This window comes from Podarcis filfolensis (genome assembly GCF_964270895.1).
Source record: "Podarcis filfolensis genome assembly, chromosome: Z".
Lineage (NCBI taxonomy): Eukaryota > Metazoa > Chordata > Lepidosauria > Squamata > Lacertidae > Podarcis > Podarcis filfolensis.
This window is the reverse complement of record NC_139617.1, coordinates 28,662,159-28,674,984: the sequence shown is the minus strand read 5'-3', so window position 1 is coordinate 28,674,984 and position 12,826 is coordinate 28,662,159. Positions and strand designations below refer to the sequence as shown.

The following is a 12,826-nucleotide window of genomic DNA, read 5'->3' as shown; positions in this document are numbered from 1 at the left end:
AATGGTCAGGAGCCGCAGGAGGGCAGGTGGCACAGCACATTGCGAAGCTTTGATGGGAAGAGTCTGCCCTTTTTAAAGTCAGCAGGTGCAGACTTCCTCATCAGTACTTCTCTGGACTTGGGGGGGGGGGGAGATGCAGCTGTGAAAAGCTGCATAACAGGCAGGAGTATAGCAGGTGAAGGGTTTTTCTTGAGAGGAGTGGTGAGAAGGCCTGGCCTGTTACGTGGCCCTGAAGGTACAACAGCCCTGCCAAGGAAATGATGTATGGTAACATGAGAGAGGGAGGGAGAGATCCAAGGATGTGTTCTGTTGTTGCCTCTGGGATTTGCTTCGCAGAGAAGGATTCCTGGCTGCGTCAGTGTTACCTTTGTGGCACCAACCGAAGGCTTACATTTCCCAGGCTTTTAAGATGCCATATGCAACTTTTCAATCTATGGGTGGCAGGCATTGCACACCAGCAATGGCCAGCTTATGACTCATAACAACTCTAAGAACTCTGAACAAACTACACTTCTCAGGATCCTTGTCATTCTAGAAGGGTAATGGAGGGGTCTCCTCACAACTCTCAGCACCCTTAACTACATTTCCCAGCATTCTTTGGGGGAAGCCATGGCTTTTTAAAAGTGTTATTGCAATGCTTTAATCAGGCATGGCCAAACCTGGCCCTCTAGCTGTTTGGGGGCTACAATTCCCATCACCCCTGACCACTGGTCCTGCTAGCTAGGGATGATGGGAGTTGTAGTCCCAAAACAGCTGGAGGTCCACGTTTGGCCATGCCTGCTTTGAATGCATGGTACGAATTTTGCTCAAGATCAGCAGAAAGGTACCCAGCACACAGCACACATGTTGGGGCCAGGCACCAGAGATCTGGAGCTGGGGGTCTCCAATAGCACCTTCCTCTCTTTTGCTACTGGGGAACCTGCTGGAGGTACTGGCCTGCGTGCAACTTGGCTTTAACAGCGCTACTGTGACATACCCTCCAACATCCTCTCTTTTGCTACTGGGGAACCTGCTGGAGGTACTGGCCTGCATGCAACTTGGCTTTAACAGCGCTACTGTGACATACCCTCCAACATCCTGATGATGCCAATTGGGACAGGACCTGGACCCTCAACACACTTGCAATGCCTCCCCACCCCCTCTGGAGATGCATCCACCTCCCCTTCTCACTGGACAGTTTCCCTTCTCTTCTTTGGGGCTCACCACTTTCCACATCCAACAACCCCACTGGTGGGCCCTGGCTTACCTTCGCTCTCCGCCATGACTGCTTCACCTCTCCTCCCCAACAGTAGTCACTTGCCTCCTCCACCCTCACCCTGTCCACAACACATACACTTGAGGGTCTTAGGGACCCTTCCGCCTTCCACCCAAAATTCTGAGTGGGGGGCCATGTGATGCAGAGGAGGCGGAAGAGGTGGGGTGGTGCAGCACCAAAAACTGTGCAGCTTTTTTTGGCAGGAGCCAACTGGCGGGAGCCCCAAGGCTGCTCATCAATATGGGCAGATTGATCTTGTCACCTTGGTGCAGTTTTATTCTTGTTCAAAGCAAACACTAACTTTCCCATTCATGAGCAGGGATTGGGGAGAACTTATATTTCATTCACATTTAAAGCCAGATCTATCAAATTCTCACTCTTGGAAACAATATGAGAACCAAAACACAACCATCCTTCAAAACTCACATTTATCCGAATTGCATGATGCAGTTTTACAGCCAAATAATGCTTCCAAAAATGCACATATTGAGGGGTAATGTGCACAAAATGAATATAGTAGTGAAAATGACATACAAAGACACATTATATTAAAAAAACCTATTGCAGAACAGGCAAGTGAAGGCAGGAGGAGCAAACGAAGCAATCGGTCAGTTGCCTGTGGTTGCATCTCAAGCAGGCCCTCCCCAAATGTTTCCAATTTCTTAATAGCACTGTGTCAAACCTTACAGCATTACTCAAGCATGCAGAAATTATTTCAAAGAGGAATTTAAGTACAGTGGTACCTCAGGCTAAGTACTTAATTCATTCCGGAGGTCTGTACTTAACCTGAAACTGTTCTTAACCTGAAGCACCACTTTAGCTAATAGGGCCTCCTGCTGCCGCCACGCCGCCAGAGCACGATTTCTGTTCTTGTCATGAAGCAAAGTTCTTAACCTGAAGCACTATTTCTGGGTTAGTGGAGTCTGTAACCTGAAGCGTATGTAACCCGAGGTACCACTGTATGTCATGAGACATTGAAAACTAGGTATAAAGCTATTTAAAACATTAATAAGGTTTCTGGTCTGGACAAATAAATCAAACATGTAGTTGGGCAGATGCCTCTTCCATCAGTGCTTGCCATTGTAGTCCAGTAAGTTCCAGGAAAACAAAGCCACAGTACATGCCACTGAAATCCCATCAGGTTATCCATGTAGTTTGGTTCCAGGTCCATAGCTGGGGAAGATTTTTTTATTTTTTTCTAATTATTTTTATTGTTTTTTATAGATACAACAAACCCAGTGCTATTTTTCTAGAAAAAGAGGTGCTGGAAGGTCACCATTAGTTCTCTTAGAATGGCAATGGCACCCACCTGAGAGGTGCTGGCAAATGGTTTCTGCATAGTGTACCAGAGCGGCTCAGACCACTCTGACATGCTTTGCAAAGGCCAGGTATTTTTCAATCATATAAAACAATTTCAAACCCCTATACAAATGGTTCCTGAACAACCCTGGAGGTGTGTTGGGGAGGGTTTTTCTTTTGAAGGATCTTAGCCAGAACCTGTTGAATATAGCAGAGCATACGCAGACTGTCCAGAAGTAGTTGGTTGCAGGCAGGATGAAGCAGGAACAAGACGCTGCTACCAGTAACTTGGTTACTTATAGGTTTATTATTTACAGCAGACTCACAAGTTACTATATACAGGATACAGACATGGATCTTAACTTTCTCACTGAACAAACTCCAATAAACTCTCAAACCACACACTGACCGACCAACCAACTAACCAACCAACAAGGAAGGTCATGAGTCATCATGCCTATGTGGTGATCTCTACCTATAGCAGAGTTGTATCCAAGGTCCCATATCTCTAGGCAGAATAACTGTCTCTGCTCAGTATTCTTGGCCTTCGGCCAACTCCTTAATTGCTTCTGTGGCGAGCTGCATCAAATAGCACGTAGTCAAAAATCCCAACAGTGCTTGCCTTTGTAGTCCAGTGAGTTCCAGGAAAATAAAGCCACAGTACATGCCACTGAAATCCCATCAGGTTATCCATGTAATTTGGTTCCGGGTCCATAGTTGGGGAAGAATTTTTTTATTTTTTCTAATTATTTTTATTGCCTTTTATAGATACAACAAACCCAGTGCTATTTTTCTAGAAAAAGAGGTGCTGGAAGTCACCATGGGTTCTCTTAGAATGGCAATGGCACCCACCTGAGAGGTGCTGGCAAATGGTTTCTGAATAGTGTACAAGAGCGGCTCAGACCACTCTGACATGCTTTGCAAAGGCCAGGTATATTTTCAATCATATAAAACAATTTCAAACCCCTATACAAATGGTTCCTGAACAACCCTGGAGGTGTGTTAGGGAGGGTTTTTCTTTTGAAATATGCACACTAGCTGGGATGAGGAAAGTGTGCCGCTATAAGAGGGAACCATCCGTGGCTTTCTTTTAAGCAGCACCTCCCTGGCTGTGAGTTTTGAGAAGGCAGAGCCCTGAGGGGAAAACAGTGTCAGGCCTTGCTGCTTCCTCTGAAGGTTAGTGGATAGGAATGGCTCAGTGTTCCCATCCTGCCAATACTTGGGATGGAAGCGCTGCTGCTCTCCTAATTGAGAACATGCATGTTTGGAGGTTTGGGCTTTAGGGATTTCTGCAGAACCTGGAGAACAGAAGATATTGCAAAGGTGCTGGAATTCTCAGTAGGCAACATTAAGATCAGACTGGGTGTGCGTGTGTGTTTTGTTGGGGGGGCGCGGACATCTGCGAACATTTATCCCCGAAGAGAACTGGATACAAACTTCTCACTTTCCCTCTCCTGGGGTTTCTGCGTTGTAGACATAAACTTCTTTAACAGCCATTCCTTCTCCCCAAGGGACCCCTGGGAACTGTATTTCTGTGATGGGGGCTGGGAAGGGTATCTGAAAATGAATTTTCACTTCCATCACCAAAGAATAAGGTTCAGGACAGTAGTTAGGGTGTGGGTGTGTGGCAGTGGGAGGTAATGACAATGTTGGATGGCCAACTGACCAGAAAAAACTGACCTGGCCAGCTGCTGTGTTTTTAATGGCATCTTGGCCAGTAGAAACCAGCCGTTTTTCAGGACGTCAGCATTTTCATCTGTTAATGTCTGCAGGTCAAGCAGCTGTTAAAAGCACAAGAACAGGGGCCAGACAGAAAAGGCTGGCCATTCTGTTTGGAGGAAGCCACGTCAATTTATAGTGACATGAAAAGTAATACAGTTCCTAAAATGCACCTCAATGTACATACAGTGGTGCCCCGCAAGACGAATGCCTCGTAAGATGAAAAACTCGCTAGACGAAAGAGTTTTTCGTTTTTCGATGTGCTTCGCAAGACGAATTTCCCTATGGGCTTGCTTCGCAAGACGAAAACGTCTTGCAAGTTTGTTTCCTTTTTCGTAAAACCGTTAATACCCAGGGTGCATTGCTTGAAGAGGTGCAGTTGCGACTTGACTTCGAGGAGCAACTCATAGCACGCAGTGTGGTAGCCTTTTTTGAGGTTTTTGAAGACTTTGCTGATTTTTGAAGATTTTCCAAAACTTGTTTTGCAGCCATTTGGTAAGTTAAACTTTTAAAACTTTTTTGGGGGGGTTTGGATTTTGGGTTGGGGTGTTTGGAATTCAAGGACATGGTGTTGAGAAGGGGTTTGCAAGAATCTGGAAGCTTGTGTGGTTTTTTTCTGCATTTTTATGATTTTTTGTGACCATTGGGCCACTCTGCTGTTGTTTAAAAAAATTTCTGGATTTGGATTTCTGTGTGGTGGCTGGCTGGGGGAACAGTTGGGGAGGGGTTTGCAAGAATCTGGAAGCTTGTGTGGGGTTTTTTTTTTTTTTTTTGGAATTTTTATGATTTTCTGTGACCATTGGGCCATGTTGGGTTTTTTTTTAAAAAATTTCTGGGTTTGAATTTCTGTGTGGTGGGTGGCTGGGGAACAGTTGAGGAGGGGTTTGCAAGAATCTGGGAGCTTGTGTGGGTTTTTTTTTTTTTTTGAATTTTTATGATTTTTTGTGACCATTGGGCAACTCTGCTGTTGTTTAAAAAAAATTCTGGATTTGGATTTCTGTGTGGTGGCTGGCTGGGGGAACAGTTGGGGAGGGGTTTGCAAGAATCTGGAAGCTTGTGTGGGTTTTTTTTTTTTTTTTGAATTTTTATGATTTTCTGTGACCATTGGGCCACTCTGCTGTTGTTTAAAAAAATTTCTGGATTTGGATTTCTGTGTGGTGGCTGGCTGGGGGAACAGTTGGGGAGGGGTTTGCAAGAATCTGGAAGCTTGTGTGGGGGTTTTTTTTTGGAATTTTTATGATTTTCTGTGACCATTGGGCCATGTTGGGTTTTTTTGAAAAAAAATTCTGGATTTGAATTTCTGTGTGGTGGCTGGCTGGGGGAACAGTTGGGGAGGGGTTTGCAAGAATCTGGAAGCTTGTGTGGTGTTTTTTTTGAATTTTTATGATTTTCTGTGACCATTGGGCCATGTTGGGGTTTTTTGAAAAAAATTTCTGGATTTGAATTTCTGTGTGGTGGCTGGCTGGGGGAACAGTTGGGGAGGGGTTTGCAAGAATCTGGAAGCTTGTGTGGGGTTTTTTTTTTGGAATTTTTATGATTTTCTGTGACCATTGGGCCATGTTGGGTTTTTTTGAAAAAAAATTCTGGATTTGAATTTCTGTGTGGTGGCTGGCTGGGGGAACAGTTGGGGAGGGGTTTGCAAGAATCTGGAAGCTTGTGTGGTGTTTTTTTTGAATTTTTATGATTTTCTGTGACCATTGGGCCATGTTGGGTTTTTTTGAAAAAAATTTCTGGATTTGAATTTCTGTGTGGTGGCTGGCTGGGGGAACAGTTGGGGAGGGGTTTGCAAGAATCTGGAAGCTTGTGTGGGTTTTTTTTTTTTTTTTTGAATTTTTATGATTTTCTGTGACCATTGGGCCATGTTGTTTTTTTTGGAAAAAAATTTCTGGATTTGGATTTCTGTGTGGTGGCTGGCTGGGGGAACAGTTGGGGAGGGGTTTGCAAGAATCTGGAAGCTTGTGTGGTTTTTTCTGCATTTTTATGATTTTCTGTGACCATTGGGCCATGTTGTCTTTTTTTGAAAAAAAATTCTCGATTTGGATTTCTGTGTGGTGGGTGGCTAGGGGAACAGTTGGGGAGGGGTTTGCAAGAATCTGGAAGCTTGTGTGGTTTTTTTTTTTTTTGAATTTTTATGATTTTCTGTGACCATTGGGCCACTTTGCTGTTGTTTAAAAAAATTTCTGGATTTGGATTTCTGTGTGGTGGCTGGCTGGGGGAACAGTTGGGGAGGGGTTTGCAAGAATCTGGAAGCTTGTGTGGTGTTTTTTTTGAATTTTTATGATTTTCTGTGACCATTGGGCCATGTTGGGGTTTTTTGAAAAAAATTTCTGGATTTGAATTTCTGTGTGGTGGCTGGCTGGGGGAACAGTTGGGGAGGGGTTTGCAAGAATCTGGAAGCTTGTGTGGGGTTTTTTTTTTGGAATTTTTATGATTTTCTGTGACCATTGGGCCATGTTGGGTTTTTTTGAAAAAAAATTCTGGATTTGAATTTCTGTGTGGTGGCTGGCTGGGGGAACAGTTGGGGAGGGGTTTGCAAGAATCTGGAAGCTTGTGTGGTGTTTTTTTTGAATTTTTATGATTTTCTGTGACCATTGGGCCATGTTGGGTTTTTTTGAAAAAAATTTCTGGATTTGAATTTCTGTGTGGTGGCTGGCTGGGGGAACAGTTGGGGAGGGGTTTGCAAGAATCTGGAAGCTTGTGTGGGTTTTTTTTTTTTTTTGAATTTTTATGATTTTCTGTGACCATTGGGCCATGTTGTTTTTTTTGGAAAAAAATTTCTGGATTTGGATTTCTGTGTGGTGGCTGGCTGGGGGAACAGTTGGGGAGGGGTTTGCAAGAATCTGGAAGCTTGTGTGGTTTTTTCTGCATTTTTATGATTTTCTGTGACCATCGGGCCATGTTGGGTTTTTTTGAAAAAAAATTCGGGATTTGAATTTCTGTGTGGTGGCTGGCTGGGGGAACAGTTGGGGAGGGGTTTGCAAGAATCTGGAAGCTTGTGTGGTGTTTTTTTTTGAATTTTTATGATTTTCTGTGACCATTGGGCCACTCTGCTGTTGTTTAAAAAAATTTCTGGATTTGGATTTCTGTGTGGTGGCTGGCTGGGGGAACAGTTGGGGAGGGGTTTGCAAGAATCTGGAAGCTTGTGTGGGGTTTTTTTTTTTTTTTGGAATTTTTATGATTTTCTGTGACCATTGGGCCATGTTGGGTTTTTTTTTAAAAAATTTCTGGATTTGAATTTCTGTGTGGTGGCTGGCTGGGGGAACAGTTGGGGAGGGGTTTGCAAGAATCTGGAAGCTTGTGTGGTGTTTTTTTTTGAATTTCTATGATTTTTTGTGACCATTGGGCCATGTTGTTTTTTTTAAAAAAAAAATCTGGATTTGAATTTCTGTGTGTGGCTGGCTGGGGGAACAGTTGGGGAGGGGTTTGCAAGAATCTGGGAGCTTGTGTGGTTTTTTCTGCATTTTTATGATTTTCTGTGACCATTGGGCCATGTTGTTTTTTTAAAAAAAAAATTCTGGATTTGAATTTCTGTGTGGTGGCTGGCTGGGGGAACAGTTGGGGAGGGGTTTGCAAGAATCTGGAAGCTTGTGTGGTTTTTTCTGCATTTTTATGATTTTCTGTGACCATTGGGCCATGTTGTTGTTTTTTGAAAAAAAATTCTGGATTTGAATTTCTGTGTGGTGGCTGGCTGGGGGAACAGTTGAGGAGGGGTTTGCAAGAATCTGGAAGCTTGTGTGGTTTTTTCTGCATTTTTATGATTTTCTGTGACCATTGGGCCATGTTGTGTTTTTTTTGAAAAAAAATTCTGGGTTTGAATTTCTGTGCGGTGGGTGGCTAGGGGAACAGTTGGGGAGGGGTTTGCAACAGTTGGGGAGGGGTTTGCAATTTCTGTGTGGTGGGTGGGTGCTGGGGGAACAGTTGAGGTTTTTGAAGACTTTGGTGATTTTTGAAACTTTTCCAAAACTTCTTTTGCAGCCATTTGAGGTTTTAGAAGACTTTGGTGATTTTTGAAGCTTTACCAAAACTTCTTTTGCAGCCATTTGAGGTTTTAGAAGACTTTGGTGATTTTTGAAGCTTTTCCAAAACTTCTTTTGCAGCCATTTGGTAAGTTAAACTTTTAAAACTTTTTGGGGGGTTTTGGATTTTGGGTTGGGTGTTTGGAATTCAAGGACTTGGTTCTGGGTTTGAATTTCTGTGTGGTGGGTGGCTGGGTGCTTTTGAATTTTTTGGATGTGAAGCACTGATTCTTTTTTTTTTTTTTTTTTTTGAGTTTGCGAAGGTAGGAGCTGTGCTGCCATGGGACCCAAGAAGACTGCTGCTGCAGAGGCCGGCAAGAGGAAGAAGGAGAAGGTGATGCTGGAAATGAAGAAGAAGATCATCCGGAAGCACGACGGTGGAATGCGTGTGACAGACCTCGCCAGGGAGTACGGGAGGAATCCATCGACCATCGGGACCATCCTGAAGATGAGGGAGAAGATCTTTGCGACTGATGCAGCCAAGGGAGTCACCAGGATCGTGAAGAACCGCCCAGCTGTTCTGGAGGAGGTCGAGAAGTTGCTGCTCATCTGGTTAGAAGAGAAGCAGTGTGCAGGGGACACAGTGACTGAGGCCGTCATTTGTGAGAAGGCCAAGGCCTTGCACGCAGACCTCATCCGGGAACAGCCAGGAACCTCAGGCGAGCCAGAAGTCTTCAAGGCAAGCAGAGGTTGGTTTGACCGGTTCAAGGCAAGATCTGGAATCCACAGCGTGGTCGGGCATGGAGAGGCTGCCAGTTCTGATGTTCCTGCGGCTGAAGACTTTGCAGCGGAGTTCCTGGAGGCTGTGAAGACGGAGGGCTACGTTCCACAGCAGGTCTTCAACTGTGACGAGACCGGGCTGTTTTGGAAGAGGATGCCCAAAAGGACTTTCATCACACAGGAGGAGGCCAAGTTGCCTGGCCACAAGCCCATGAAGGACTGTCTGACCCTGCTCTTCTGTGCCAACGCAAGCGGCGACCTGAAGATCAAGCCCCTGCTGGTGTACCACTCGGAGAACCCACGGGCCTTCAAGAAACACAAGGTCGACAAGGAGCAGCTGAGTGTCATGTGGCGATCCAACAGCAAGGCTTGGGTCACACGTGTGCTGTTTGTGGACTGGGTCAATCTTGCTTTTGGCCCTGCTGTCAAACAGTACCTGCTGGACAACGACCTGCCGCTGAAGGCTTTGCTTCTGATGGACAATGCTCCTGCTCATCCTAAAGGCCTTGAGTTGGACTTGTTGGAGGAGTTCAGCTTCATCAGAATCATGTTCCTGCTGCCTAACACCACGCCACTGCTCCAGCCGATGGATCAGCAAGTCATCGCCAATTTCAAAAAACTCTACACCAAGGAGCTTTTCAGGCGATGCTTAGAGGTGACTGATTGCACCACCATCACCCTGCGGGAATTCTGGAAGGACCACTTCGACATCGTCACCTGCTTGAAGATGATCACCACAGCCTGGAATGGGATCAGCCAGAGAAATTTGAATTGCGCTTGGCGCAGCCTGTGGCCGGACTGTGTGGCACCAAGTGACTCTGATGCACCAGAGTCAACAGTGGTGCAGGACATTGTTGCCTTGGGGAGGACTATGGGCCTGGAGGTCACAGAGGAGGACGTCAGCGAGCTGGTGGAGGAGCGCAACCACGAGCTGACCACCCAGGAGCTGGTCGAACTGCAGGCAGAGGCTGCGCAGGAGCAGGCCTCGCTGGAAGAGGAGGAAGCAACTGAGGAATGGCTGTCCTCCAAAGAACTGAGGGACATTTGCCAGAAGTGGAAGGATGTGAAGGCTTTTGCACAGCGGCACCACCCTGACAAGCACGTGGTACATGACCTTGCGAACACTTTTGATACGAGGGTCATGTCGCCTTTCAGGGAGGTGCTGAAAAGGTGGATGAAGCAGCAGACCATGGACAGGTTCTTCAGCAAGAAGCAAAGAGTGGAAGAGGAACCTTCTTCGAGTGGTCCCCCAGAGTCTTAGAAAATGTACTGCACACTTTGTTGATTTTTAAATGTTTTTCTGTCATGTTTAGAAACTTAATTTATTGTTCCTTCAATTTTTGAAATGCTCTTTACAGTATGTGTGACTTTAAAGAGCAGTTAATAAACTCTTGTTGTACCAAATTTGGCTTTGTTTGGACTTTTTTTGATCATAGGAACGCATTAATTGATTTTCAGTGCATTCCTATGGGATTTCGTGCTTCGCAAGACGAAAAATTCGCTAGATGAAAAAACTCGCAGAACGAATTAATTTCGTCTTGCGAGGCACCACTGTAAATGTACCAACAGCAACCATTTTCAGGTTCTGCAGTCACTGCCTGGAGAGGTGACAGAATCCTGCTCCTCACAACCTGCTTCTCCATACCCCCCAGCATCCCATAAAGGAACACAGTAGTTGCACACAAGAAGGACATGGGGGCAATAGTCCTTTCCGGCTCTTCTTCCCCTGCAACTGTCATCCAGCTGCAGGGATGAAATCATGTCTGTTTTGGCTTCTCTCAGTTTCTCATTCATTCAAGTTCTGAATTTTCTTTTTAATAGTCCATGTGGAAACTCATCAGCATTTTAGTGTGAATTTCTTCCAATACCTGCTCCCATCAGCCCCAGCCAGCCTGACGGTTCTGCTGAAGGGAGTTGCAGTCCAAAGCATCAGGAGAACATCAGACTGGTGAAGGCTGATCTATAGACTGTTGCAGTGATTAATATTGCACAGTTTGAAGTGACTGGTTGCATAAAAAATGACTTCTTTTGAAATGAGGAATTGTCTACCATGGGTAGGCAAACTAAGACTCGGGGGCCGGATCCAGCCCAATTGCCCTCTAAATCTGGCCCACGGATGGTCTGGGAATCAGCGTGTTTTTACATGAGTAGAATGTGTGCTTTTATTTAAAATGCATCTCTGGGTTATTTGTGGGGCATAGGAATTTGTTCTTTTTTTCTTTTTCTTTTTCAAAATATAATCCGGCCCCCCACAAGGTCTGAGGGACAGTATACCGGCCCCCTGCTGAAAAAGTTTGCTGACCCCTGGTCTAGACCCATTAGATTGTTCAGAACTTCCTCAAAACAGAACAGAAACATCAGATGATACATGCAAACAGTTCCATGAGGCATATGTCAGTCCAAGGTACAGACTCAGCATCTTACAAAACATGAAAGATTTATAACAGACCTAGCAGAAATCTGTCTTTCCTCACAGCCTGCATTCCAGCCTACTTCCTGCCTTAAACTATGCAGCTCCAGGAAAGTCATTTAAATCCTTATTCTCAAAGATTCTAAGAACAGAGAACTCCAGCCACCACCCTTCCAAGATGGTGCAATTCAGTAGCTCTCATGAAATCTAGGGTTAAAACATCATGTCAAAGCGACCTGAGAACAGTTAAGTATCAACCCAAGAAGACAGCTCAGAGAGCCCCTTTTTTGCTCTTAATTTAGCTTCAAGGGAATCGTTCAGTTTAACCCTTCCTGAAATACACACAGGCATTCCCATTTCAGTGTAAATTAAAGGAATTATACTTTACATAGACAATAAGCAATTCAAATCAACGAACCAAAAGCAGGAGCACAAAACCCTCTATATTTCAATAGGGGCAAATGTAAAGATCTACAGGTGCACTATATAGGGTGAGGGACAATTGACTTGACAGCTGAACATGTGGCTGTGATGAAAAAGGCAAATTCATTGCGGTGGGTTGGTCTAGGTGGCCCTTTGGATCCCCTCCAGCCCTGCAAGCATTCTTTTCCTTCAGAATTAGAAGCAAACAGCTCACTTTTGCATCCGGGGGTGGGGGGGTTATTTATAGAAAGTGTAACACTGAAAATGACCCACCCTCAGTTAAGACTTACTGAGTGTGTTTCCGCATGTTCTAGGAAAGACCAGTTTAATGAGTCCTGCAGAGGCAGAAGCTAATCTCCCTTGGAGGTTGGAACTATGAGCCCACAGGAACTTCCATTAGATCAGCTTTGTGCCACTGGGTGCCCTCTAGATATTTTAGACCACAACTCTCACCCACCTTGACACTGGCTATGGAAGCAGCGGCTGATGGGAATTGGGTAAAGGTAAAGGGACCCCTGACCATTAGGTCCAGTCGTGACCGACTCTGGGGTTGCGGCGCTCATCTCGCTTTATTGGCTGAGGGAGCCAGCGTACAGCTTCCGGGTCATGTGGCCAGCATGACTAAGCCGCTTCTGGCGAACCAGAGCAGCGCACGGAAACGCCGTTTACCTTCCCGCCGGAGTGATACCTAGTTATCTACTAGCACTTTGACGTGCTTTCGAACTGCTAGGTTGGGAGGAGCAGGGACCAAGCAACGGAAGCTTACCCTATCGCGGGGATTCGCGGTGGGAATTGGAGTCCAGTCCAAAAAACCAAGTTGAAGATAATTATGTTAAATGAATGACCCTGTTTATCTTCCAGCCCTCTAGTTTACAGTGGCAAATGGTGTGGGACTTCCTGCATTATGCCATGCCAATAGAGTGGTACCTCCGGTTAAGTACTTAATTCGTTCCGGAGGTTCGTTCTTAACCTGAAACTGTTCTT

At 45.3% G+C, this 12,826-nt stretch overlaps 2 protein-coding genes across 2 annotated transcripts in view; one reads left to right on the top strand and one right to left on the bottom strand.

The window, feature by feature from the left end:
- Positions 1-12,826, bottom strand: part of LOC310754552 (uncharacterized protein) — a 90,098-nt gene that overhangs the window by 41,110 nt on the left and 36,162 nt on the right. The window lies entirely within an intron of this gene.
- Positions 4,466-10,413, top strand: LOC310754475 (tigger transposable element-derived protein 1-like). Its single transcript, XM_083596419.1, has 2 exons — positions 4,466-4,768; positions 8,310-10,413. Exon 2 carries the CDS (start codon positions 8,570-8,572, stop codon positions 10,268-10,270), a length of 1,701 nt encoding a protein of 566 aa, XP_083452545.1. The 5' UTR covers positions 4,466-4,768; positions 8,310-8,569; the 3' UTR covers positions 10,271-10,413.